This window comes from Pelodiscus sinensis, chromosome 22 (assembly GCF_052426305.1).
Source record: "Pelodiscus sinensis isolate ZL-2025 chromosome 22, ASM5242630v1, whole genome shotgun sequence".
NCBI lineage: Eukaryota > Metazoa > Chordata > Testudines > Trionychidae > Pelodiscus > Pelodiscus sinensis.
The window spans coordinates 5,365,293-5,391,902 of record NC_143073.1 but is presented as its reverse complement, the minus strand read 5'-3'; the positions used below and the strand labels follow the sequence as shown (position 1 = coordinate 5,391,902).

At 59.5% G+C, this 26,610-nt stretch overlaps 1 protein-coding gene across 5 annotated transcripts in view; it reads right to left on the bottom strand.

Moving 5' to 3' along the window:
• MTMR11 (myotubularin related protein 11) overlaps positions 1-23,407 on the bottom strand; it is a 36,178-nt gene extending 12,771 nt beyond the window's left edge. The window contains exons 1-11 of one of the 5 annotated variants that reach the window (XM_075906986.2): positions 17,740-18,079; positions 15,785-15,872; positions 11,499-11,571; positions 6,565-6,707; positions 5,867-5,939; positions 5,232-5,374; positions 4,089-4,161; positions 3,827-3,962; positions 2,114-2,201; positions 1,534-1,622; positions 560-684 (exon numbers count right to left, since the gene is read on the bottom strand). In XM_075906986.2, coding sequence (XP_075763101.2) covers positions 560-684; positions 1,534-1,622; positions 2,114-2,201; positions 3,827-3,962; positions 4,089-4,161; positions 5,232-5,374; positions 5,867-5,939; positions 6,565-6,707; positions 11,499-11,571; positions 15,785-15,790 — 949 coding nt within the window. In that variant the 5' untranslated portion in view covers positions 15,791-15,872; positions 17,740-18,079. Of the gene's footprint in view, positions 1-559; positions 685-1,533; positions 1,623-2,113; positions 2,202-3,826; positions 3,963-4,088; positions 4,162-5,231; positions 5,375-5,866; positions 5,940-6,564; positions 6,708-11,498; positions 11,572-15,784; positions 15,873-17,739; positions 18,080-23,263 lie in introns of those variants that run through there. The other 4 variants (XM_075906984.2, XM_075906988.2, XM_075906985.2 and 1 more) reach the window with 4 other exon arrangements.
• Positions 23,408-26,610: the final 3,203 nt, after the last annotated feature.

Below are 26,610 nucleotides of genomic sequence, written 5' to 3'. Positions count from 1 at the left end.
ATTCAAAAAGCCATCTCTCACTTCGAAAGGTCCCTTGTCCTATTTATTTCGAGTTTTCTTATCCTCGAGTCATAACTCCAGCTATCTGAAGAAGCGGGCTGCGCCCACGAAAGCTTGTGATCCCAGCTACACGTTTTGTTAGTCTATACAGTGCTACCAGACCATTTGTTTGCTGTTTTTTCCAAAAGGTTGGAGACCAAGCCTGGGCTGAGACGCAGACTCCCTCAGGCAAAGCCTGTAAAGGTCTTGTGCCTCAGTTTCCCCCATAAAAGGGGGAATAATAGCTCCCCACCCCGGGGTTGTGAAGAGACAACTCACAGCACCGAGACACCAGCATGATACTGAGGCTAGACGAGCAGCAAGACGGACAGAGGCGGGACTGGAAATGCAGCACGGGCGCACCGGATACAAACTAGTAATCCCACATGGGAGCCGATCCCCAATAACCCAGGCTCCCCCCGCTGCAGGGCTGGGCAGTTACTCTCAGGGATCCCCAGACCCCGGCGCAGACGAGCGACTCCCTGCGGGATCTCTGCTCCGGGGGGAGGCCAGCGCTCACCAGGAAGGCAGAGGGCCCGAAGCTTGAGGGCAGAGAGCTGGATCTCGGCAGGGCTGGGCAGGTCGGCGGCCGTCTCCACGATCACGCACTGCGCGTGGCCGGCCAGCATCAGCGCTTCCATGGACCTGCGGAGAGACGCAGCCGCCCCAGGGACGTGCAATCGCTGCTTCGGTCTGGCATGTGGGGCCCCACAGCATGGTGCCCCCTAGTGCCACCCTGGGGCAGCGCCAGCTGTGAGGGGCCAGCATCTCCCAATACATCACCCCCACTCCCTGCAGCACAGCGCCCCCTAGTGCCACCCGGGGGACACGGAGGCCAGCGCCCCCTCACACATCAGGCCAGCACCTCTTCACACATCACCCCCACTCCCTGCAGCACAGCGCCCCCTACTGCCATCCGGGGGACACGGAGGCCAGCGCCCCCTCACACATTGGGCCAGCACCTCTTCACACATCACCCCCACTCCCTGCAGCAAAGCGCCCCCTAGTGCCATCTGGGGGGCACTGGGGCCAGCACCCCCTCACACATCACCCCTACTTCCTGCAGCACAGCGCCCCCTAGTGCCACCCGGGGGACACGGGGGCCAGCCCCCCCTCACACATCACCCCCACTCCCTGCAGCAGAGCACCCCCTAGTGCCATCTGGGGGGCACTGGGACCAGCACCCCCTCACACATCACCCCTACTTCCTGCAGCACAGCACCCCCTAGTGCCACCCAGGGGGCACTGGGGCCAGCCCCCCCTCACACATCACCCCCACTCCCTGCAGCACAGCGGCCCCTGGGGTATTGGGGCCAGCACTGACTGCCAGGGGAGAGCGGCCCCCCCACTCAGCCCCACACCCCACTCCCTACAGCCGCCGGGTTTTCCTCGAGAACCTCCCACCCAGCCCGGCTCTGCGTAACTCCTGTCAGATCCCAGGAGCTCTCAGCCTGGCGCAGCAGAGCCGCCCGCCCAGGCCTTCGAGGCCCGTACCTCATGTCTTCCTTCTCGGGGTCTGAGTCGGCGTGAAACCCGGCGGCTCTCAGCAGGTCGCTGCCCCCCGGGTGATGCCAGCACAGCCTCTGGGGAGACAAAGGGGAACGAAACAAAATGAGAGTCCATGGACTGCAGGCTCTCCACTGGGCACACCAGGGCCTTGCCTCCCCCCTTCCCCGCAGCCCTGCCTCCCCCTAACTAACTATGACACCCCCTCCTCAGCCTCTGCCTTCCGCCCCAGCTGGTTCAGGGGTGCTGGGCTCACCCGTCTGGAGGCTGGCCAGCTTTACAGGGTGCAGGAGGCACCGACTGCAGGGAGCACGGCTTTGTGTGTGTGTGTGTGTGTGGGGGGGGGTGTCTCACACCTGGAGGCCAAATACACCCTGACTTGGTCAAAAACAACCCTTTCACAGCGCCCCCTGGTGTTCCCCACCCCCCACTGCAACACAGCCCTGGGATGTTATTCTAGGAGGGGTGGGTGAGATTTTGTGGCCTGCACTGTGCAGGGGGTCAGACTAGATGATCATAATGGTCCCTTCTGACCTTAAAGTCTATGAGTCTATGAGGAGACACTCACCGGGACACGCCTGGCGTTGAAGTGGGCGAAGGCCCGTTTGAGCTCGTTGTCCAGGAGCCTGCTGGGGACCCAGAGGTACTTGGGGAGGCTGCGGGAGGAAGCGGAGTTGGAGGAGAACTGGTTCCGAGCGGGCCTGGAGGGCAGCCAGTCCCCCCAGCCGGTTCGGACGCTGCGCACACATTTCGCAACCTCGTTGTGGGGGACCCCTGAGGCCTCTCCGGAGGCACCTGCCCTCTTCCCACAGCTCCCCTTTTGACTGAGCATGCCCAGGTCTTTACAGGAACCATCTTCCTCTTCCCCACCAGGTCTGATGGCCCCTGGCCCTTCAAGGAGGCAGATCGCCACTCCGAAATCCTGGATGGGAGTCAGGATGCCCACTGCCCCCACCACCCACATGACACCCCCGGATCCATCCCACACAGAGAACTCAGAGTCTGTGAGCCCCCCCTGCCAGCGTCCCTCCCACATGTGTAAGACGAGAACCCTGCCAGATCCCCCCCGAAAGGCGCTAAAGGGTTTTTTGCCCTCGGAAATTCGACAGCTAAGGGGGTTTTTCGCCAGAAAGCAGCCGAGTGTTGAAACCCAAAGCTTCCGGTGCAAAAGGGGGCTGGTTTGGGCTCATTTTCACGAATCAAAATCATTCCAGGGGAAAACGCCAAAGCTGTGGAAAGGTTTCGTTCTGACATTCGCAAGCCGAGGAATTCCCGTTTTCCGGTTCCCAGGCCCTTTGGGTTTAGAAACTCTCACGCAGGCGCAAAACAAACACCTAAAAGGGTCAACGTCAAAACAGAACAAGGCGGCTTTTTCCGGGTCACGGAAGCGCTGGAGAGTTCGACGTCTCCTCCCCGCCCGCCCTCCGTGGGGACCGAAACACGGTTCGAAATCTGGAAATTTGTCCCCGCGTTTCTCCGGCCACTAGAGGCAGTCGTGTGACCAGGGAGGTGACATTCCATCCCGCTGGGGAGCCAGGGGTACAGAAACGAGACTGCGCCCCTAGCACCGCATAGCATTGCCAACTTGCCAATCACACGGCACCGAACACCCTTGCCCCGCCCCCTGCCCCGCCCTTTCCTTAAGGCTTTGTCTTTGCTCCCCCCACCTCCCCCCCCCCACCATCACTCGCTCTCCCACTCCCGCTCGCTCACTTTCACCCCGCTAGGACTGGGCTGCAGACTTCGGCGTGTGGCCCAAAACGAGGGGTTCACGGCGCAGGAGGGGGTTCCAGGCTGGGGCAGACGGGTTGGGGCACTGAACGGAGTGAGGGCTCCAGCTGGGGCAGAAGCTCTGGGGTGGGGCTGGGGAGGAGGGGTTTGAGGTTCAGGAGGCGGGTCCCTTTTCCACCAGGTGTCCCAGATGAACACTGGACATCCCTAGCCCCGCCCCCCACCCCCCATGGAAAGGGGTCTGACGGAGACTGGCAGCACAGAGTCCCAATTACTGGAATGCACCTTGAGGAGCAGGGAGGTGGGGCGGTAAGGGGCTAGGACCCTCCTACTTTTTCCTGGCTGTCAGGGGAGCAAGAAGGGGTGGGATATTGGGGAAACAGGTGGGACAACGCTGAGGGCAGGGTTATGGTTCGGGCACCTGTGCTCCCCCCACACTTTTAGGGCACCTCCATTCCCAGGCCATAGGCCAGGCGGTCCAAGACGGCCGAACTCCCCCACCCCCCGCCTCCCCACCCCAGTGGGCGCCAGCAGCCGAGCCGCCCGTCACCTGGTGGCCATGTCGAAGCGCTCGTTGACCGGGCTGACCCTCCAGCCGGCAGCCCCGAGGCGCCTCAGCTCCTTCTCCCAGTCGCGTGGCCCCTCGAAGAGCAGCGTCGGCTCCTCGGCACGCAGCCCGGCGTTCTCTGCAGCCGCACAAGAAGGAGGCCAGTCAGGGGCCCGCAGGGCCTTGTGGGTCCAACCCCCTGCCCCCCCAACTCCCCACCCCCCCGAGCAGCCAGGGCCCCGTGCCGCAGGGAGGCACCACTTACCCATGTTCCTGACGGCGGCGCTGGCACCCCACGTCCCCGCGCACGCCTGAGCCTGCGCGATGGCCTGCGTCACCTAGGAAACAGCAGCAAACCGGTGGCACCGGGGCCAGGGGAATCGTCCCGCCGTCTGCCCAGGTCGCACACGCGGGATGGCCCCCGGGCAGCGCAGGGGGCTTGGCGCTGTGGCCGGCGTGAGTCACGGCAGCGGCAGGGTGGCTGGAACCAGACAGCTCCATGGAAGGGTCGGGGCAGGACCCCGGCCAACCCCGCTGGAGGGGAACCCGCCCCCTGAGCCCTGAATCTGAACGACACCGCGCCAGGCTTCCCTCTGGGGCCGGGTTTCCAAAGGCGCGGAGCCCACAACCCCCGGCGACGCCCAGGGGAGCTGGAGACGCTCAGCCCCGCCAAAGAGCAGCTGAGAAGAGCAGCTGGAGGCACAGCCGGGCATCCTGGGTGTTCCTGGGCGCCAGAGTATCGCTTGCCGGGGCTCAGGATGGGGCAGAGGGGAGGGCAGGGGTTGCCATGCCGGGGCTCTTCCCTGCCGAGATTCCTGCCAAGAGGCCCCTCGGCAAACAGGGAAGAAACTGAGGCACAGAAAGAGGCGTTTTGCTCCAGGTCTGGGCAGCCCAGGGAGACAAACTCGAGGGTGCGGCCAGGAGCAACGTGGCCCGGGCTAGCTGCCTGAACCCAAGGCCCCTGGGCTGACCGGCAGCTCGGAGCCCCCCGTGCCAGCCAGCCACCAGCTCAGAGCCCCCCCTCAGAGCCCCGCCCCGGCCAGCCGGCCTTCCTTGCTATCTTTAGCACGTGCGCTCCAGCATGGCTCGCACAAGTCTCTACTCGCATGGAGCTGCATGGACACCCCTGCCAGGAGTCCGGGGCGGAGCCCAGATAGGACCTCGCCTCCCCTCACCCCAGTCCCCTCCGGGAGCTAGGGATTGAGCAACCGGTCCCCGTGTTACTCTGCTAGCCCCCACTGCCTGAGGGGGAACACGACCCCACCCTCCCACGCTGGGGACACACAGAACCACCCGCCCTGGGAGGGGGCCTAGGCTCAGCCGTAGCCCAGGGTCCCCACGCCCTGGGGCCGCCAGCCGGGGAGGGCCTGCGGGGCACATGCCCCTGGCTGCCATGGCAGACGCTCACCTGAAAGGCCCCGGGCTCCACGCCGCTGTCGGGGAAGCGGAACCGCAGCACCCGGAAGTCCCGGCAGTAGAGGACCAGCTGCTCCGGGATGAACTTGAGGGTGGAGCTGGCCGTCAGCACCTTGGCCTTGGTGAAGCCGCTCACTGCAGGCGGGGGGAGGGGGGTGGGTGGAAACCAGGCCGGGAGAGGGGATTAGACCCAGGAGACCAGGCAACAAGCAGAGCCTGGGGGTAGCAGGCAGCGAGCAGCCTTCAGCATGGGGGTGACCGGGGCAGGCCCGGCCCCCAGGCCAGCGGCTCCGAGGTCACTTCTGGTGGGGGGGAGGGGTAGCTGGCCACGGGGCACACTGAGGACCTGTGGCTCACCCCGAGAGCAGCCCAGCGAACTGCAGCAAGGGCCCTGCCGCCTCCCGCCGATTGCCTCAGCCCCGAACAGGGGGCAGTCAGGACCCCACGGCTCCTGCCGTCCGTGGCCCCTCTGCCCCGGGAAGGTCAGCGAAGGGATCCTGGCACCTGCCACGGGGTTGGGTGCTGGGCTGTAGGCGATGAGCCACAGGGGCTGAGAGCTGCCAAACTCATCACAGGAGTGGAGGGGATGCAGTTTGGTTAGGTGCCCTGCCTCCCCCCCCCCTTTACCTGCCACCAGCCTCCCGATGCAGGGCAGGGCCACGTCGTGCTCACTGTGCAGGCCCGTGGAACAGTGAGAGGCCTGCGGCAGGAAAGGAGCAATCAGGCTCATTCCCGCTCCCCCAGCGGGAGGAAGGAACATCCCCATTCACCCACCCCATGCACAGACCCTTCCTCCGTGGCTGGCACCAGGGGCCCACCCGGGACCACAACCCAGGGCTCTGCCAAGCCAGGAGGATGGTGTCCACCAAACAGCGGCAGGGCTGCATCTCAGATGGCCACCACCAGCACCTGGCAGGCCCTCCCCTGCAGCGGGCCACCGGCTCCCAGCTCCCGCCAGGCCCCTCCCAGCACCGGGCCACCGCTGGCTCCCGGCCCCCATCAGGCCTCCCTGCACCGGCTCCCAGCTCCCGCCAGGCCCCTCCCAGCACCGGGCCACCGGCTCCCAGCTCCCGCCAGGTCCCCCCAGCATCGGGCCACCGCTGGCTCCCGGCTCCCATCAGGCCTCCCTGCACCGGCTCCCAGCTCCCGCCAGGCCCCTCCCAGCACCAGACCACCGCCGGCTCCCACCAGGTCCCCCCTGCACCAGGCCACCGGCTCCCAGCTCCCACCAGGCCCTGCCCTGCACTGGGCTACCGCCGGCTCCCAGCTCCCATCAGGCCTCCCTGCACCGGTACCCAGCTCCTGCCAGGCCTCCTGCAACTCACCCCCGCCGCGTCCCCTGGGGCCGGCTCCGGTACGAAGGCGACCCTCAGGTTGGTGCAGTACAGGGTGCCCAGGACGGATCCTTTGCCACCCCTGGATGGGACGATCTTCCTCACGCGAGCTGCCTCTGCCAGGACGTGCTCCCCTGCAGGTGGGCGGCAAGGGGAAGACAGCCGGGTGAGCCGCGTCTGCAACGACCCGCAGAACCAGCTCCTCGTCCCACCAGCAAAGGAGGAGCCCCGGGCTGGCTGGGGAGCGACGCGGCGCCATGACAACGCCTGGGCGAGGGGCAGGAAACACCACCGGGGCCAGCACACCGCCCGGACGGGGCCGAGAACGCTGCGGGGCCAGATCCTCGCCTGGCACCATTAGCCAGAGCTCCGGGGCTGCCAAGGAGCCAGGCGGATTCCCCCCGTGGGGTGTTCGGGGCTAGGCAGGGAGCCGGGACGTAGCCTGGCTGGCAGGGCTTTGCGCCCACAGCTACGAGCCGGGGTACGGTTCCGTGTCTAGATCTACAGGCCCCATCCTCGGGGGCCGCCGCTGGTTTGTGTCGCCAAGCGCTCGCCCCGGGGGAAACCAGAGGCGGAGCTGAGAGCAGCTGGCTCTCTGGGGGCGGGGGTTCGCAATGGAGGAGGGGGGCTGTTTTCTCTCCAACGAGGGTCCTTTCAGATCATTCAACAGCCCCTGGTGTATGGGCAAGGTGGGCACGCAGGGCTCTGCCATGGGGCCAGGAATGGGTGTGTGTGTAGTGGGGGGGCGTAGACTCCATGCATGGCCCCCAGCATGGGGCCGGGAACACCTCCCCTATGCATGGCCCCACGACAGGAGGGTGGGGGTTGCAGTAAGTCCCCGAAATAGTGGGGGAAGAGAGGGTTCACACCAGGAGCGGGGGAGGGAGTGACACTGGGTGTGCATAATGAGGCCAGCCTGCCGAAGCTGTGACGGGCGTGGCCCTTGAGTAGAAACAACCTAGGCATCTTGACTCCCATTTTCCTGCTGTAACCACTGAGTCTCACTCTCATCCCGAGCTGGGAGCAGAAGCCAGGAGTCCCGGCGCCCAGTTCTTGGCTACACCCCTAGGTCACACTGCCTCCCCCTCAGCATCGACACAGCCGAGCACCCCGGAGCAGCTGGGCAGCCCAAAGGAGCCTTGCTAGGAAAACCCAGCAACACCCAGCTCAGCCCGAGCTTCCCAGCCTGGGCAGCGTGGCCTGCAGAAGGGGGACTGCCCCCCACACTAGCCACAAAGGGAATCGTCCTGGGAGCAGGTGCTTTGTACCAGCTGTTCTTTGCTAGTCATGAATTCAGCACAGCGCCTGCTCCCGCCCCTGCCTACAGCTCATCATCCTCGCCAGAAAATGCCTCCAGACAGCTGCTGCTCGCAGCCCAGATTTTACCCTGCATGCCTCTAAACGGGGAGCGAGAGTAAAAGGCTCTTAAGGAGGAAGGGGGTCAGGGCTCAACTTAGTGAGGGGGGGGGGAAAGGGAGGGTTAAAGCATTAAAACTCAGCTAGACTGAAAGATCCAGGCAAGTTCTTTACTTCCCGTCCCAAACGGCTGTAGTGTTTCTAGGAGTTAACCGCTGCTGTGCCCCACCCCAGAGGTGGCTGCATTTCCCTGCTAAGGGATCAATCTATGTACAGTACTGCATGCAATGTCGAATGGCTGCTGCCTATTGGGGTACGTGCAGGGATCCCCGCAGATAGAGCCTGCAAAGGATGAAACTTATCACATCAGAACCACCACCCTCTGCGTCTAGACCAGGGGTGTCCAAACTTTTTTCAAAGAGGGCCAGATTTGATGAAGTGAACATGCGTGAGGGCCGACCATTTTGCCTGACATTCTTTGAACCATTAAAATTAAATGCAAATTAACTATTTTATGCAAAGTTTATTGCAAACGGCATACTTTTCATTTCGTCACATGGATGACAAATCTAAACAGGTGTTAAATCACTCTGCCTTTCATATCTGAAGGCCAGATGGAAAAAAATCCAGGAAGCTGAAATATACGTCAGGAACATTGTAAAGTACATTACATATTATTGGTAATAAAGGTTGTCTGTCAACTTTTAAGTTCAAAAAACATGAACAGGAACATAACACCAAGTATACATGTTGTGTCCAAATATATTTATAACTGATTTAGACCAACTGACATTAACTGAGATTTTACAATGTATTCATCTCAATACATATGGATTCGTTGGGGGCCATAAAAGATAGATATTGCCAAATTACCTGCGGGGCTGTATTAAACCGGAACATGGGCCACAATTGGCCCGCGGGCCGGACTTTGGACATGCCTGGTCTAGACGGTGGTTCTCAGCAGGATCGCAAAGCGCTTTGCAAATATCTATTAACTAGGATGAAGTTTAATAAGGACAAATGCAAAGTGCTCCACTTTGGAAGGAACAATCTGTTTCACACGTACAGAATGGGAAGCGACGGTCAAGGAAGGAGCACTGCAGGAAGGGATCTAGGGGTCAGAGTGGACCACAAACTAAATAGGAGTCAACAGTAGGACGCTGTTGCAAAACAAGCAAAAGTGATTCTGGGAGGCATTCACAGGCGTGTGGTGAGCAAGACACGAGAAGTCGTTCTTCCGCTCTACTCTGCGCTGATTAGGCCTCAGCTGGAGTATTGTGTCCAGTTCTGGGCACCACATTTCAGGAAAGAGGTGGAGAAATTGGAGAGAGTCCAGAGAAGAGCAACAAAAATGATGAAAGGTCTGGAGAACATGAGCTAGGAGGGAAGGCTGAAAGAACTGGGCTTGTTTAGTTTAGAACAAGAGAAGACTGAGAGGGGACATGAGAGCGGTTTTCAAGTATCTGAAAGGGTGTTACAAGGAGGAGGGAGAAAAATTGTTCTTCTTGGCCTCTGAGGACAGGACAAGAAGCAATGGGCTTAAATTGCAGCAAGGGAGGTTTAGGTTGGACATTAGGAAAAACTTCCTAACTGTCAGGGTGGTTAAACACTGGAATCAATTGCCTAGGGGGGTTGTGGAATCCCCATCTCTGGAGATATTTAAGAGCAGGTTGGACAAACACCTGTCAGGGATGGTCTAAACAGTGCTTGGTCCCACCATGAGGGCAGGGGACTGGACTCGGTGACCTCTCGAGGTCCCTTCCGGTTCTAGGATTCTAGGCTTTGCACACGCAGTATATTAGCTCTACGTCACTGAAGCTTGGGAAAAAATAACTTGCATCCTAAGAAGGCAAGAATTGAGGCAAGGAGTCGTGCAAGTCCACGACTCACCAAGCCCCATCTCCCCAACATCAGACCACTTAGCCTCCAATGCATTTGCCCTCACCCCCGGGAGACAGAGCAGTGTTGTTATGCCCAATGTCACAGGGGGAAACTGAGGCAGGGAAAGGTTAAGGGCTTCACCCAAGGTCACACAGGGCATCTGTGGCAGCGCGGTGATTTGAACCCATTTCTCGGTTAGCATCCAAGCCCCTGGAACATCCGTCTCGATATTCCGGGAGTCCTGCCTCCCTCCCAGACCCAGGGATACAGCGCAAGCGTCCTGGCTCTGAGCAGACTCTCCTCAATGTCGTTTTACTCACTGCTGTTTTTACACTCTTCTAGGGCCGGGCTTTACACCCGCTGAGGATGACGCCCCCGGAGCCCTGAGGATGACGCCCCCGGAGCCCTGAGGTCCTCGGGGCTCTCAGACTTCCCCACATTGCACCAGCCTCCCTTTGGGGTGGGGGAAGGAGAAATCAACAGAAGGGGGGCAGGCCAGCGGCCGACATGCCGGGCGGGTACCCAGACACTCTTCTGGGCCTTCCCAGATCTTAACCCACCGCCAGCTGAGCCACGCTGAGAAAGCGATTCTTCTGGGAAAGAAGCCAGGTTCTGGCTCACCAGGTGTACCTGACCCCAGAGGGCAGCAGGGGAGGGGAACGTCCCATGGGCTGGGCCGGCAGGACGCTGGAGACCCCAGTGGCGCACCCTCCCTTCCCCATCACACGGCCGGGGCCAGCCCACTCCCCTCCAAGCGTCTCCAGAGAGGGAAAGGCCCCATATCAGGAGAGTGGAGGTTTCTAGCCCTCCTCCAGCCTGCCGCGTACGGGCCCTGGGCTCCAGAAGCCGACCCCCCGGCCCTCTCCAGCGCCCAGCACAGAAGTGAGAGTGACTCTCCCGGCAACGATCTCTGAATGCCCACCTCAGCCCCCGGCCCCGGCCCTTCTCTGGGAAACGGAGCGGCGGGGCCGCAAGGAGCAGGAGACGCAGCGTGAATCCGCTGCACAGATCGGGGAGGGCAGGGCGTGGGGATCCCCTGCAGAGGAGTTGGGGGAGCCCAGGGCGACAGCAGATCCAGCAGCCGTTGGACCCTGCAGAACCAGGGGCCTGGCCCGTAGCAGCAGCTGCCAAAGGGCTGCACCAGGGAGGGTTCCTCCGTGGGCTGTGAACAGGGCGGGGTTAGAGTCCGGATCCCAGAGACTAGGTCGAGTTTGCTCCGGTCTAGGCCCAGCCGGTCCTGCCCCAGAGCAGGGGGCTGCGCTCGATCCCTTCAGCCGGACAGTCCTGTGATTCTGTGGTGACACCCTAGCACAGGCCTCCCCTCTGTCCAAGGCCAAGGGCACCGAGTGCCACGTGCATGGGCAAGTAGGGAGTTTTGCCCTGCCCAGCTAAGCAGCGGGGAAGAGGCACCCCTACCGATGGCCCCCTCCGGTGCTCGGCGGCAGGGCGGTCTAGTGGCTAGAACACTGCGGGACGACTCAGGACACTGGGGGTCTGTACCCAGCTCTGCTGCGCGACCTTAGCAAGTCCGTGCCTCAGTTTCCCCACGGGTAGAATAGGAATTGTGATACCGCGCGGTGAGGCCTCTGGCTGGAAAGTGCTCCATTAGCCCAAGGGAGTCTCAGAACCAGAGCGAAAGCCTCAAGCAAACCCAACCGGCGGTTAAAAAACAAAACACCAGCCAATACCTGGGATACATGGAAAAGCTTGGCAGTTTCCGTTTCTCCTGTCCTTCACATCAGAGGACTTCGGACCTCTCAGCTGCAAAGAAAGAGAACAGATCAAGCTGGATTTAACCCTTTCCTTGCTAATACTCCAGGGCTAACGCACAGAACCAGCTGGCAACTTTCACTGTCTCTAGGGTAGAGGCTGCCTCTTTACCCTATGTCCATATAATGGGATCCTAACTAGTGCACTGCAAGGCAGATAATATTTAACCCTATCCTCTAGTTAATGATTTATTCCCACCTGCATTCCTGACTTCTGCCCCCATCCCCTCCACCCAGTCCTGACCATCTGAGAGCAGCTGGTCTCTGGGATTCTACGCAGGGTGTTTCCTTCAAGCCTCAACTCCTGGAGTCCTGAGATGACAGGAACATCCCAGTTTTCATATTTTTTTTTAACTGAAAGGAAGCACCTGGGTCTGGTGGTTGCAGAAGAAAAAAAAAAGCCACAAACCGTGGATTTGAAATGAGGAGGCGAAGAACAAGAAACCCAAACGGTTGTTTAGACGCGCCCGATTTTTACACTAACCTTGTGATTATTTCGGGATAGGGCTTGTGATTTTTTTCAATGCTTGGGGTTAGTTACAGGGGGATCTACAGCTGTGGCTCTTAACTGGAACCGGAGAGCCCTTCCATTTACATTAATAAGGCAGGATGATGACCACTCCCCCCCATGAGAGGCAGTGTGGTCTAGTGGAGAGTGCAGCGAACGATGGCTCAGGAAAGCTGAGTTTTCTAGTCCCTGCCCTGTGTAGCGATCTTGCCTGCCCTGTGCCTCAGATCTTAAGGCTGTTGTGTGGCGGTTGTTTAAACGGGATAAGGCAATAATATTTTTAAAACTGGATACTTTTGGGTGGAGAGGTGATCAAAGCACAGGACTGGGAGCCAGGATACCTGGGTTCCCATCTCCAATCCAGACTCCCATCGTCTTTCTGGTTCAGTTTACCAGTTAAGGCAAACTGAGGCACAATGAAGTTAAAACGATTTTGCCCACGGCCCCGCAGCAATGTAGCGGTAGAGCTGGGAACAGATCAACAGACCCCCCAATCTACCTCTCTCCCAGAGCCGGGAACAGAACTCAGGAGTCCTGACACCACCACAGCAAGGGCGAGATATTTTTCTAACAGAGCGAGCCGAGGAATTACTAGGGGCAAATTCTCTGGCCAGAAGCTGGATTAGATGGTTCCAGTGGTCCCTAGGAATCTGTGATTCTTGGCTAACCACGCTGCTATGCTGCCTTGGCTACGCCCCAGCTCCTCCGCAAGCCAGCCTCCTGACCACTTGAGCAAACAGAGCTAACGCCAGCCAAGAGCACAGGGTAAGATCGGAGTGCCACGCTACCAGTGAACGACATAGATTAGCCGGATCACAGCCTAAACGGCAACCAAAGGTTATCTAGCATTCTCGTTAAGCAGAGAAATAGCAAACAAAGTGGAGCTGTGGCAGCATACCTCCCTCTGTCCCCATCAGATAGCAAGCAGGAAACCTCCTTGAAGCTGTAAACAATCTCGAAGGGCCCCAAACGGTACAAATCAAACTGCAAATGTATAATCCAGAAACGTATAAACCCAGGCCCCAGGGATTTAGAGCTGGTGAAGAGGGCAACACTATAACTTGTCGTCTTGTTTCCTCAAAGATTGCCAAGTTTTGTGGGCACACAAACACCTCCCCCTCCCCCTCCCCCCCCCACACACCCTTCATCTCAGCCCTGTCCTCAAAAGATCCCGCATGGGACTTTGCCGAACAACACTCCTTTTTGCAATGTCCTGGGGCCATATGAGAGAGAGAGAGAGGGAGAGAGTGTATGTCCCCACATACGCTCATCGCTGCTGTGTGTTGGCTACCATCCTCCACCCCAGAAGTGGCTGCATTTCACCAATGCAGCGTGTTATTATTTACATTAAATACCTGTTGTCAGTTATCTAGCATATATCTTAGAAACCTCAGAGGGTAGCCGAGTTAGTCTGTAACTTTAAAAACAAGGAGTAGCCCTGTATCACCTTGGAGAGGAACAAATATATATATACACACACACACACACACACACACACACACACACACACACACACACACAGTGTCATGAGAATTAGTGTGCAAAACCCGCTTCGTCAGATGAGAAGAGCCCAAGAAAACTCAAGATCCTATATTTGTTAAGTCTCTAAAGTGACACAAGACTGCTCGTTATATTTCACAGAGTTTGTCTGTCTGATCAAAAACTCTCCTAAACAGTAAAAGCTAGAACCACCAAATTCAGCATACAGCTTCCTGTTATAACTGAAAGCAATATAAGGGTTTGGTTGTGCCAGGAACATGGGACGTGCCTGGAATGGGATTGCTTGTCACAGAACCAAACAGAAAGAGTCAGAATCACCAAAGCAGGCAGAGTCCTCAAAGTGGTCAGCACTGAACGAATGTTGAAAGAGGCTGAATCAAGATGAGCCAGAAACACAGGCTAAAATCTCAAAGAGGATGGCTTCTTAATAAGCCTTACAGAAAAGAGAGAAACCGGAGACATGTGGAGTAGTGCTCTGTTTTGGCACAGCTATGTTAAAGCTTATGGTTTGAAAAGCAGAAGAAAATGTTATCGGAAGCCAAATTGACTACAGCCCTTTTTGGTTAAAACATAGCGAATGATAAGAGTTTATAGGGATGAAGGGGAAAAAATGCACTCAATGGAATTCCCATTTTTAAAAAAAAAAACCTCTCCCCGCCAAAAAAAAAAGAGATAAATGTAACAATCCCTTTTTTTAAAAAACATTTGAACTAAAAGTGAACTGCATGAGAAGAACACTATTTTTGAAAAATACAATCGTTTCAAAAAAGCATGCACACTTTCCTTTTATTTCCCCCGGCCCCTCCAAAAAAGGTTTTTATTTAAGGACCCAAGGAAAGCTGGGTAAACCTGCTAGTCCTTGTATTAGCTAGTGCTAGTACCAGTAGGGTAAAACAAAAGGAAAAACTACGGAGCACTCTAAAGACTAACAAGATGGTTTGATCACCTGTTAAAGCATCTTGTTAGTCTTTAAAGTGCTACGTAGTTTTTCCTTTTGTTTTAGCAAACACTAACACGGCTACCTCTCTATTACTATACCAGTAGGCGACACTTTTACAGTAGAACTGCATCCTTATAGGGGTTGTACTGTGTTAACTATACCCTCTGAAAATAGCTCCAGCTAAAGCTAAGAATTAGACACATTTGTGGAAGACAGGCCCCTCAGTAGCTATTAGCCAGGATAGACACTCAGTGTGTTCCTAAACCTCTGATGGCCACAAACTGGAACTAAAGAGCAGGAGATGGATCCCTCAGTAATTGCCCTGTTCTGTTCAGTCCCTCCGGGGCACCTGGCACTGGCCACTGTTGGAATACAGGACACTGGACTAGATGGACTTTGGCCTGCCCAGCATGGCAGGTCTTATGTAAAGTGCTTCAAATTCCTGCGTGTAAGAGCAGCCCTCAGCTTTGCCAGGACAGCAGGCTGAGACACACCCAAGCATGGACCTAACTGTTCAGGGTCAGCAAGCTGATCATTCCTTGCAAGGTTTCCCCGGGGGTGGAGAGAACAGCCGGCAGCAAAGAGCTAAACATCCTAACCACGAGGCCTAAGGGCAGCGAGTCCAAAGAGGTGGGGCAGAAAAAAAAATCCTTTAAAGCACCAAGCGTCAGAGGAAGCATGGCCCAGCCGTCACTGGGCAAGTCACTTGGCCTCTCTGTGCCTCAGTGTCCCCAGCTGTACCACTGGGATAATTGCCCTGCATTACAGGGCGGCTGGGACGCTAATATAGTTAAGCATTCCCATACCGCCACAATGGATAGTAAAGCTTTAGTCCTCACTGACAGGTACCTATACAGATTTCATAATCCCTAGCTCTGCCCAGGAGTAGATCTCAAAGCCCTTAGGAAGGACATCAGTATCATTATCCCCATTTAACCTATGGGGAAACTGAGGCACGGAGCAAGAAAGCGACTTGAAGGTCGCCCAGCAGAGCCAGCATCAGCACCTGGGTCTCTGGCAGCCCAATCCCGTGCATTGCCTAATACAGCAGATTGCTTCCCATTGGCACTTTGAACTCTGATTTAACTCAGCTGTTCTCCAAGCAAAATTTTGTCCAATATCTGTGCGCCCCCCTCCCAGCGCTCTGCTTTCATCGAGTGACTCTGCCCACAAAACAGATATTAGACAGGATCACAAAGAAAAAACAGTTTCTTGCCATTTCAACTAGAAAGGACTCTGTCTCAACGACTTGATTACCTGCATCCTGCTTCAAAGGCCTTTTAAGACTGCACTTGAAAGAGAATCCTCTGAACTGTCATTCATGCTCAAATTCGACACTTTACACCTAAGTTTGAATAAAGACTCTAATTATCTTACCCATTACAAAGATAGCTTCCCCAATTATCACCTCTAATATCATTAGCTCACAGACATTTACCTCCTCCCCCTCCCCCTTCTGTTCTGAAATTTGATTTGTCCTTTTCATATGTGTTCATTTTTTAAAATTGTATCCTTTGGGATATATAGTGATAGAAATGGAGCCGTGTTAGTGTGGTGTAGCTGAGACAAAATACAGGACTATGTAGCACTTTAAAGACTAACAAGCTGGTTTATTAGAAAAAAACCATCTTGTTAGTCTTTAAAGTGCTACATAGTCCTGTTTCTTGTTCCTCCTCCATGTCATCCTTCATTATTTCCTTGCGCCTCCCCCACGTGTCTGTCTCCACCCGTGGTCACTTGTCTGCTCCTTAAGGGGTCCCCTGTTGGCGGGCAGGGGCTGTCTGTGCAGCGCCGAGCACGGAATGGGGAGAGCCGGGCCTGCGCCCGGACTACAAGCAACAAGAGAGGTCTGTTCGAGTGCCTGAGTCTGCTGGCTCTCCTGCCAGGGCGCTTTCTTGGCTCCTCCGCGCATATTTTCGCTTGGCGGTGGAAAACAATCGTCTTATTATGCGAGGAATGCGGGGAGCCGCAGGCGTCCAAGGCAAACTTTCTCTGCCGTGCGCGCCCCGCCAGCTGGCCCTTTCTAGCCCCAAGGAAATCCCCAAGCAAGCCCAGGGGAGGGGGGAGCCGCTGGAGGGTTCAGGTCTCTGGGGAGGGCGCAAGAACAAAGCCCCTTTGCGCACCAGGCTCCAGTCGCCTGGTTACCAGCGCGGCGGACAGCGAGAACCAGGCTCCAAAACACAAGGGGGGCCGGGCGGTGACTCATGAGCGGGGAAAGCGGCCCGGCCCCGGCTCCCGAGCCCAGGACAGAATGTACCGAGCAGCGCAGCTCAGTGCTCCCGCGGCGGAGGCTGGGCTCGCCGGCCAATAGCGCCCCCGCGACCCCCCAGCGAGCTTTACGCGTCCGAAAGCGCCGAGCCCGGCCAGGCGGGGGCGCATAGGGCGCGGGGTGGCACATCCAGAGCGCGCACCAAACACCCCCCGGGGCGCAAAGCCGGGGCTCCCCCTGCAGTGTGAACACCCCCCCCGACAGAACAGGAGGGGGCGCCGTCTCCTCCCCATCCTCCCCCCCCCCACACGTCTTGGGGGGCATTTCTAGAGGACAAGGAAGCCAGCAGCAAACTTATTCCTCCCCGCCCCGTGCCACCGTAGACGCTGGGAGGACCTGGGGTGCAGGGACCCCCCCCGTGCCGCCATAGACGCTGGGAGGACCTGGGGTGCAGGGACCCCCCCCCGTGCCGCCATAGACGCTGGGAGGACCTGGGGTGCAGGGACCCCCCCCCGTGCCGCCATAGACGCTGGGAGGACCTGGGGTGCAGGGACCCCCCCGTGCCGCCATAGACGCTGGGAGGACCTAGGGTGCAGGGACCCCCCCGTGCCGCCATAGACGCTGGGAGGACCTGGGGTGCAGGGACCCCCCCGTGCCGCCATAGACGCTGGGAGGACCTGGGGTGCAGGGACCCCCCCGTGCCGCCATAGACGCTGGGAGGACCTGGGGTGCAGGGACCCCCCCGTGCCGCCATAGACGCTGGGAGGACCTGGGGTGCAGGGACCCCCCCGTGCCGCCATAGACGCTGGGAGGACCTAGGGTGCAGGGACACCCCCCCCCCCGTGCCGCCATAGACGCTGGGAGGACCTGGGGTGCAGGGACCCCCCCCCGTGCCGCCATAGACGCTGGGAGGACCTGGGGTGCAGGGACCCCCCCGTGGCTTGAAGAGGTTTCCAGTCGGCTCAGGGGCTCTCCGCACCCCCGCCCCCGCTTCCCCACTCACCGCCAGGCCCTCGGGGTGCTGCGGGATGGCGAAGGAGTGCTTGGAGCCCGGCAACATGGTAAAGTCTCTTCGCGCTCCATGAAACAGACCGCGGGGAGGGGGCGGTGGAAACCCCCCGGGGAAAGGGGGCCGCGGGTGGGGCAGGCGGGGGCTCAGTCCATGGGCAGGCAGGGGGCAGCCCCCCGGGGCCCGGGTCTCCGCCGCTGCTCAGCCCCGCTGCAGGGGGCCCGGCACGGCGAGCCGGCATGGGAGGGACGCGCCGCAGCAGGGGGCGGAGGCAGGTGGGAGCTGGGTGCTTCCCGGGGGCGGGTCCCCCCTGGCCCAGCGCCCCGGGGAAAGTGACAAGCGGAACCTGCCGCAACCTTAAAGGAGCCCGGGCCCATTTCTGGCTGCCCCGCCAGCCGCAGGTTTAATTTCATCCCGACTTCGTGGGCTGGCTCCGCAGCTGGCCCAAGCTGCGCTATGCAGGCTAGAGGCCCGGCCGGGGTAGAGGTCTAGTGGTTAGAGCAAAGGAGAGGGAGCCAGGAGTCCTGAGTTCTCTTCCCAGCTCTGGGGAGGGAGCAATGTCTAGTGGTTAGAGCACAGGAGAGGGAGCCAGGAGTCCTGAGTTCTCTTCCCAGCTCTGGGGAAGGAGCAATGTCTAGTGGTTAGAGCAAAGGAGAGGGAGCCAGGAGTCCTGAGTTCTCTTCCCAGCTCTGGGGAGGGAGCAATGTCTAGTGGTTAGAGCAAAGGAGAGGGAGCCAGGAGTCCTGAGTTCTCTTTCCAGCTCTGGGGAGGGAGCAATGTCTAGTGGTTAGAGCAAAGGAGAGGGAGCCAGGAGTCCTGAGTTCTCTTCCCAGCTCTGGGGAGGGAGCAATGTCTAGTGGTTAGAGCAAAGGAGAGGGAGCCAGGAGTCCTGAGTTCTCTTCCCAGCTCTGGGGAGGGAGCAATGTCTAGTGGTTAGAGCAAAGGAGAGGGAGCCAGGAGTCCTGAGTTCTCTTCCCAGCTCTGGGGAGGGAGCAATGTCTAGTGGTTAGAGCAAAGGAGAGGGAGCCAGGAGTCCTGAGTTCTCTTCCCAGCTCTGGGGAGGGAGCAATGTCTAGTGGTTAGAGCAAAGGAGAGGGAGCCAGGAGTCCTGAGTTCTCTTTCCAGCTCTGGGGAGGGAGCAATGTCTAGTGGTTAGAGCAAAGGAGAGGGAGCCAGGAGTCCTGAGTTCTCTTCCCAGCTCTGGGGAGGGAGCAATGTCTAGTGGTTAGAGCAAAGGAGAGGGAGCCAGGAGTCCTGAGTTCTCTTCCCAGCTCTGGGGAGGGAGCAATGTCTAGTGGTTAGAGCAAAGGAGAGGGAGCCAGGAGTCCTGAGTTCTCTTCCCAGCTCTGGGGAGGGAGCAATGTCTAGTGGTTAGAGCAAAGGAGAGGGAGCCAGGAGTCCTGAGTTCTCTTCCCAGCTCTGGGGAGGGAGCAATGTCTAGTGGTTAGAGCAAAGGAGAGGGAGCCAGAAGTCCTGAGTTCTCTTCCCAGCTCTGGGGAGGGAGCAATGTCTAGTGGTTAGAGCAAAGGAGAGGGAGCCAGGACTCTGGGTTCTCTTCCCTCGTGGAGTCTAGTGGTTAGAGAGGGAGGGGAATGGGTTTAGGAGTCCCCAGTCTGTTCCCAGCTCAGGAGAATGAGTGTGATCTAGAAGTTACATATGAGACCTATGACTCAGGGTTCCTGGAAGGAAGTGTGGGCTAGTGGCTAGAGCAGAGGATGGGGGTCAGGGCTCCTGGTTCTATCGGTAGCTTGGCAGCAGACTCACTCTGTTAGCTCTGGCAAGTCACTTAACCCTCCCCCATCCTATATTTCTAGGCAAAATCACTTACAATATTTGTAAAGTACAAAACCACCTTACACAGGACGGATTTTTTAAAGTACAGTTTTGATTCTTTTCATTTGTCTTCTGGGCTCAGTGCATTCGGGGTCACGTTTTTCACGCTTTTCTGTATCACCACAACCACTAGCTACGTCCTGTTCCTTTTCACCGAGCGCAGGGGCTCCCTTAGCGAATGTGTCTCAAGCGCTCCAGCAGCAAAGGGCAGTTAGCCGGGGGGGCGGGGGGGGTGAGGGGGGGCGCTGCCAATGCCAAGTGCATCCTGCATCGCTCAGCGCTCTCTGCACCACTCTCCTCATCTCCCACCTCTGAGACCTGTGTCCCCACCTTGCACCCCACCTCTGAACCTTGGCGGCTGTTTGGGTGAGGTTGGGAGCAGGCTGGGGGAAGGGCCGGGCCAAGAGGGGGAAGGAAGGGGCTGGCTTGGGGGGAAGGGCCGGGCCAAGAGCGGGGAGGGAAGGGCTGGCTTGGGGGGAAGGGCCGGGCCAAGATGGGGAAGGAGGGGCTGGCTTGGGGGGAATGGCTGGGCCAAGAGGGGGGAGGGAGGGGCTGGCTTGGGGGGAAGGGCCGGGTCAAGAGGGGGGAGGGAGGGGCTGGCTTGGGGGGAAGGGCCGGGTCAAGAGGGGGGAGGGAGGGGCTGGCTTGGGGGGAAGGGCCAAGCCAAGAGGGGGGAGGGAGGGGCTGGCTTGCGGGGAAGGGCCGGGCCAAGAGGGGGGAGGGAGGGCCTGGCTTGGGGGGAAGGGCCGGACCAAGAGGGGGAAGGGAGGGGCTGGCTTGGGGGGAAGGGACGGGTCAAGAGGGGGGAGGGAGGGGCTGGCTTGGGGGGAAGGGCCAGGCCAAGAGGGGGGAGGGAAGGGCTGGCTTGGGGGGAAGGGCCAGGCCAAGAGGGGGGAGGGAAGGGCTGGCTTGGGGGGAAGGGCCGGGCCAAGAGGGGGGAGGGAGGGGCTGGCTTGGGGGGAAGGGCCAGGCCAAGAGGGGGGAGGGAAGGGCTGGCTTGGGGGGAAGGGCCGGGCCAAGAGGGGGGAGGGAGGGGCTGGCTTGGGGGGAAGGGCCAGGCCAAGAGGGGGGAGGGAAGGGCTGGCTTGGGGGGAAGGGCCGGGCCAAGAGGGGGAAGGGCCGGGCCAAGAGGGGGGAGGGAGGGGCTGGCTTGGGGGGAAGGGCCGGGCCAAGAGGGGGGAGGGAGGGGCTGGCTTGGGGGGAAGGGACGGGTCAAGAGGGGGGAGGGAGGGGCTGGCTTGGGGGGAAGGGACGGGTCAAGAGGGGGGAGGGAGGGGCTGGCTTGGGGGGAAGGGCCGGGCCAAGAGGGGGGAAGGGAGGGGCTGGCTTGGGGGGAAGGGACGGGTCAAGAGGGGGGAGGGAGGGGCTGGCTTGGGGGGAAGGACCGGGCCAAGAGGGGGGAGGGAGGGGCTGGCTTGGGGGGAAGGCCCAGGCCAAGAGGGGGGAGGGAAGGGCTGGCTTGGGGGGAAGGCCCAGGCCAAGAGGGGGGAGGGAAGGGCTGGCTTGGGGGGAAGGGCCGGGCCAAGAGGGGGGAGGGAGGGGCTGGCTTGGGGGCTCAGTAGCAGAACATGAGTAAACCAGAACCGTTGCCCATGAGGCCCTGGGGCGTCTCTTGGGTTCCTGCTGTTTCTTGACCCCCAGGCGGCTCGCAGAGAGGAAGGGCGGCTTGGAGGTGAGGACTCTGCCCTGGGGCTCAAGCCACCTGAGCAAAATTCCCAGCTCCGTGGCCGACGCCCTGGGGCAGGGCCCTCTCCAGTGCTGGTGCCGCAGTTCCACACCCGCCCCGTGGGGCTGACGTGTCGCCATCTGCCCCAGGATCAAAATCCATTTGTGATTGCGAGGTGCTGAGATCCCACGGGGCCCGGGGCTGGATAAGGACTCAGGGCCTGTCTTCACTGTGCAATTAGCTCATGGTTGCTCCTAACCTGCTTCCTCCTCCCCTGCCCCCCGAGATCTCTAGCGGGAGTTAAGTCAGGGCTAGGCAAGATGCGTGGTCCAGGGGCCGGATCTGCCCCGCGCTGCATCCAGCTGCTTTCGATTTATAGCCGGCTGCCCATGCCACCGAATTTCCAGGCAGCAGGATCCTGTTTAAATGGCTCCTGGTTGCTGCGCTACCCCGACAAGGGCTGGAGGCATCAGCCCTTTAAATAGCTGCAGCAGCCCCAGGCTGCCAGGCAACGCCGTAGCGGCGGGGCTGGGAGCCGTGAGCCCTTTGCTGAGTTTTTCATTCAAAGCCTTTGGCCCCAGACAGCTCTGGGCGGAGGCCAGTCTCCAGCCCTGCCCCCTCTGCCCCAGCCCCGCCCCTTCTGGGGGGGGGGGTGGAGCCGGCCAGTGACCAAGTACCAAAATTCTCTGAATGGCCCCCCTGCGAAAATTTCCCCACCCCTGCGTTCAGTGGGGCTGTACGCTAGTGCTGCGGCAGCTCCGGGGACAACCCCATAGCTGGCGGGGTGCTGGTGCTGTGCCGTGGGGTGCGACTTACCGCGCGGGGGCACGAAGACGCTTCGTGGGGTTCTCCCAAGCCTTCCCGATCCAGCGCTTCCCTTGGGGGGGGGTGGAGTCACCAATTCCCAGGCGAGCCGCTCCCCGGGAGACAGGCGGAGGAGCAGCTGGGAATCGCGCTCACGTGCCGAGCCCCCGGGCGCCCGGCTCGGCAGGACCTGGAACCCGGCGTCTGCTCCCCAAACCGGGCCGGAGGGCCACAGGGTGCAGACGCCAGGATGTGCTGGGCCCCGGGAACGCCTGGACCCCACTCCAGGTGGATAGGGATGGTGAATGGGCCCTGCCTGCAAGACCACCAGGGTTAAGTGCACAGTTGCGTCGCCCGGGGCGAGGTTGACCCCTGTGGCGGGGCAGAGAACGCAGCAGCTGGCCTCTGCCCTAGCCCGAGACTGGCTTGCCCCCCCCTTCCCTCGACTGGCATCCCTGCTGCCACGCCCCTGTAGAAGCCTCAAAGCAGCCAGAGCAAGGGGCTATCCCAGCCACCTCCCTGCCCCTGCCTCCCACTGGAGGGTGGATTGTGGCAATAAAGCTGCACCTGCTCCTGGCTGCGTTCCCTTCCTGCACCAATGCCCAATGTGGCATGGCAGGGGCCGGCCCCCAGCCCCAGAGGAGAGCCCATCACGCCCGTGAAACTGGCCGCCGCTTTGCAGCTCCGGGGCGTACGAGGGGAGGGGGCTTGGGCTGGGCTGTTAGTGCCGATGGCGGGGCAGGGCAGGGCAGGGCAGCTGATGGCGGGGCAGGGCAGCCGATGGCGGGGCAGGACAGCCGATGGCAGGGCTGGGCACTGTGGGGCAGCCGCCAGCTGCAGAGAGCTGCGAGGGGAAGGCACCGGCCCGGTGAGCGAAATGGAACGAGCTGAGGCTATTGCGGCTGCCCGAAATCAGAGCATCTTTGCAGCCCCTTGTAGGGTTGAGGGGGGCAGAACGGATGGATGAAACCATCTCCTGGGTTGGGGGGGGGGTGCCAGAGGGGATGGTCCAATGGCTCCACCACTCAGCGCTCCCCGCCATCTCAGTGAGCACCCTGCAGAGATGCCAAGGAAGAAAACAGGCTGTAAGGACTGAACAGCCGTGGGGCAGGGCACAGGGAGCAGCAGAGGCCTCATGCAGACACCCGCCAGTTCCTGGGCATGTGGGGGGGGGGCAGGATCTTGGGCTCCCACATGGCTTGGCCTGGTGCTAACCTGGATTTGCAGGACGTTGTCCGTTGCATACACACGAGCATTACCCGTCCCGTTGTGACAGCAGAGGGACAGGTGGCCTCCTCCCTTCCTGCTGCTCCCAGGCCGGAGAGGCTCCGGGCCATGCATCCTCTTCCCTTCCCTGCTGCCCTGAGGGGGGGCGGGGCCTCAACAGAGGAGGCGGGGCTAAAGACCTGCCTCCCCCTGGAAACTTCTCAAATGTTCTCTGACAGACGGCGTGACGGACGCCTCTCCTTTTAGAAGAGTATCGATTTTCCGTCACGTCGGTGACAGAGCAGGGATGCGAACCCACGGCCCTCGGGTTCCCTCCCGCCTGGGCCCCAAAGCCGCTGCGGCTTTAGCTCAGTGGTCCAGCTCCCACTCCGAAGCCCCTCCAGCCGGCTAGCAGCTACCCCCATGGCGGGACTGGGTCCGGGGAAGACCTGGGCCTGCCCTCGCACAGCAGAACCAGTAGCGACAGGTGCAGCGGCCAAAAAATAAATGAATTGGCTGCTGCCGCCGGGCGGGGCTGGCATCAGAACTCAGCCAAGCAGGAAGCTTGAGGGCAGGGAGAAATGCAGGCTGGCAGGAGCCGAGTGGCCGTATCAAATAATGCGGCCGGGTTCTTGTCCGTGCTCATGCAATATAGATCAACCGGCTCCAGGGGAAGCAGAGCATGGCGCCCATTCCATTGTAAAGCAAAAGGCAGGTTCCCCGCCTCGTGTGCTCTCCCCGTCTGTTCCCAACAGTCCCTTATGGCAGGAGTGGGAAACTTAAGGCCTGGGGGCTGGATGCAGCCCCTGGCTTGCCTGAGGCTCAGGGCTCTGCCCCCCCAACATTGGGGTTCCCACTCTGGTGCTCCAGCCCCCATTCCCCCCTGTGGGGCTGGAGCACACAAAAATCTGCCCCCCCCCCCAGGCTCTGGTGTGCGAGGGGGAGGTGGGGAGAGTTTTTTTCCTCACGCGGAGGCCACATCAGTGAGGGTTTGTTTGACTCCTCACTTGTGTGCGCCCCCCTGACTGATTTTTATGTAGGTCCATGGCCCCTGGCCCCTCCTTTATGGTCCCTTAGGAGACGCTGCTGCCCCGCTGAGCCGGAAAGCCAAAGGGCCTGACGGCCCATGAAGATGAAACGGCCGCTGGTACGCATGGCGAGGGGAGGGGTGCAGGCTGAACGCCCAGGCAGCAAAACGCACGTGCTGCAGGCATCCCCGGTCTGTTCCATTCCCAGGCGCGATCCCCTGCTCTGTGAGCGTGCAGCGCCTAGCGCCACGGGGCCCTGGGTTAGGTTGCTCCCCCTGCGCTACCACACTGAGCCTGACTGATAAGGGGCATCACCCTCTAGGCCTGGTCCCGGGGGGACTGCATTCCAGGGCTGGGCGAGACAGGAGCTGGCATTGCAGCTGGCTAAGCAGGTCGCTCTGGGATGCTCCTCTGGAAAGGAGCAATACAACCAGGGCATGACTGGCCCGGGCAATTCATAGGGTTGCCAGGTGTCCGGTTTCGGCCTAGACTGTCCATTATTGGGGTCCCCCGTCCGGTAAAAAAAAAACAGAAGATACCGGACATGTGAAATGTCCAGTATTTCCTGTTTCACTAGGGGACAATTTTCCCCCAGTGCATCTGGCCGGGGTAGGGGAGAGAGGACTGAAGGGCTATTTAAAGGCACAGCACCCTTTTTTTTTCCCTCAAGAACTTTGGTCTCCCCTCCCCCTTTTTTTTGCTCAACAGAATTTTTTCCCGGTGTTTTTGTTTTTTGGAGGGGGCGGGGGACTCGGTATTTTTTGTTAAACCATCTGGCAACCCTAGCAATTCGCTCTGCAGTCAGGGCCTGCCTTTCGCCATTGCTTGGGCCCCAGTTCTGCTCCAGCTGGGTACCGTGTTACGGCCTGACAGCAGCTCCAGCGCGGCCAGAGCAGCACAGTACAGCCGCTGCAGAGACCTTCGCGCAATAGCTCCCGTGAGAACCATTCCCTTTCTTCTCACTGGGAGGCTGAACCCTTCCCACGTCCCCAGTAGCTATTTCATGCTCCAGTCCACTCTTGCCCCCAAAGGAGTCAATTCCAGCAACGCCTCTTGCTCATTTCAGGAGCTACTGCCCAGAAACCAGCCCGCGCACGAAGGCCACCCCCCAGAAAGGCTGACGGAGGAAACTGCTTGCACGGAAGCAGCAGCATCCTTGTCAAGTTCATTTGCGCAGGCTGCAGGGAGGGAATCAGCCTAGAGGTTAGTCCTCGAATCACGGAGTAGCTGTGGTTCAAAGCTCCAGTGCATGAGTCAACAGTGTGATACTGCTGCTGCAAAAAAAAAAGCAAGCACGATTCTGGGCTGCATTCACAGGGGCGTTGCGAGCAAGACACGAGAAGTCACTCTTCCGCTCCGCTGAGCTGATTAGGCCCCAGCCGGGGGATTGTGTCCAGTTCTGGGCACCACATTTCCCCCTGCAATGGAACGGGGCTATTTCGTACCACGTCTGGCTGGCTTTAGCCCAGTAGGGCTCATGCACTTTCCATCCCCTGGCAAAGGCAGCATCCACCTCCTCCAGGCTCACTGGGCTGGTTAATGCCCAGAGAGGTCGTCCAAGGCTCTTGTAAGCCAGTATGGATCCATGGCCATGCAGTGTTCCCTATAAACTGGGTGCTTGTGCGCCCACTCAGGAGAGCTTCCAATGCTGCCCAGCAGATTATCAGAGCACCCACGGCTAGGTTTTGTGTTTCTATGGGTGGTGCCCATTCACACATGCCCGGGTGCACATAAAATTATTCCACACGTGGATGGGGAAAAAAAATCTACCCCATATGGAAAAGATGAGAGGGAACATTGTGAGCCATGGACTATGCCAATTCTCACACACACACCCCTGCTAAGGGGCGAGGGCCATGGTTTCTGTAAATAGAGAAGTTCTAAAGCTTAGTTCATTAGCCAAGGGGAGCAAGCAAAATGGTAAAGATTTTGTTTGGCAGTCAGACTCACACAGAGCGTACTGCACGGCTAGCAGGGACCCAAGCGGAAGGCACCACAAGGTATAGAGCGTTTGTACCCTCATTTTACAGCTAGAGCGTTCAAGGGACTTGCCCATGTCCAAAGAACAAGGCAGTGGCATGGCCAAGACTAGAACCCACAGCTCCCGCCGCCCAGCCCTGCCACTCACGCACCAGAGCACGTAGCATGCGAGCTCCCTTTACGTAGCACGATGTGGCTGTTACCATCCCTAGCCGCTGTGCCTAGATGGATTTCACTTTTTTCCCCCAAAGGGCCAGTATTGTCTTCAAGTCATCATTGTCAAGTCCAAGTCGAGTCTCAAGTCACTACAGTTCAAGTCTCAAGTCCCTAAAGACACTTTTGAGGCAA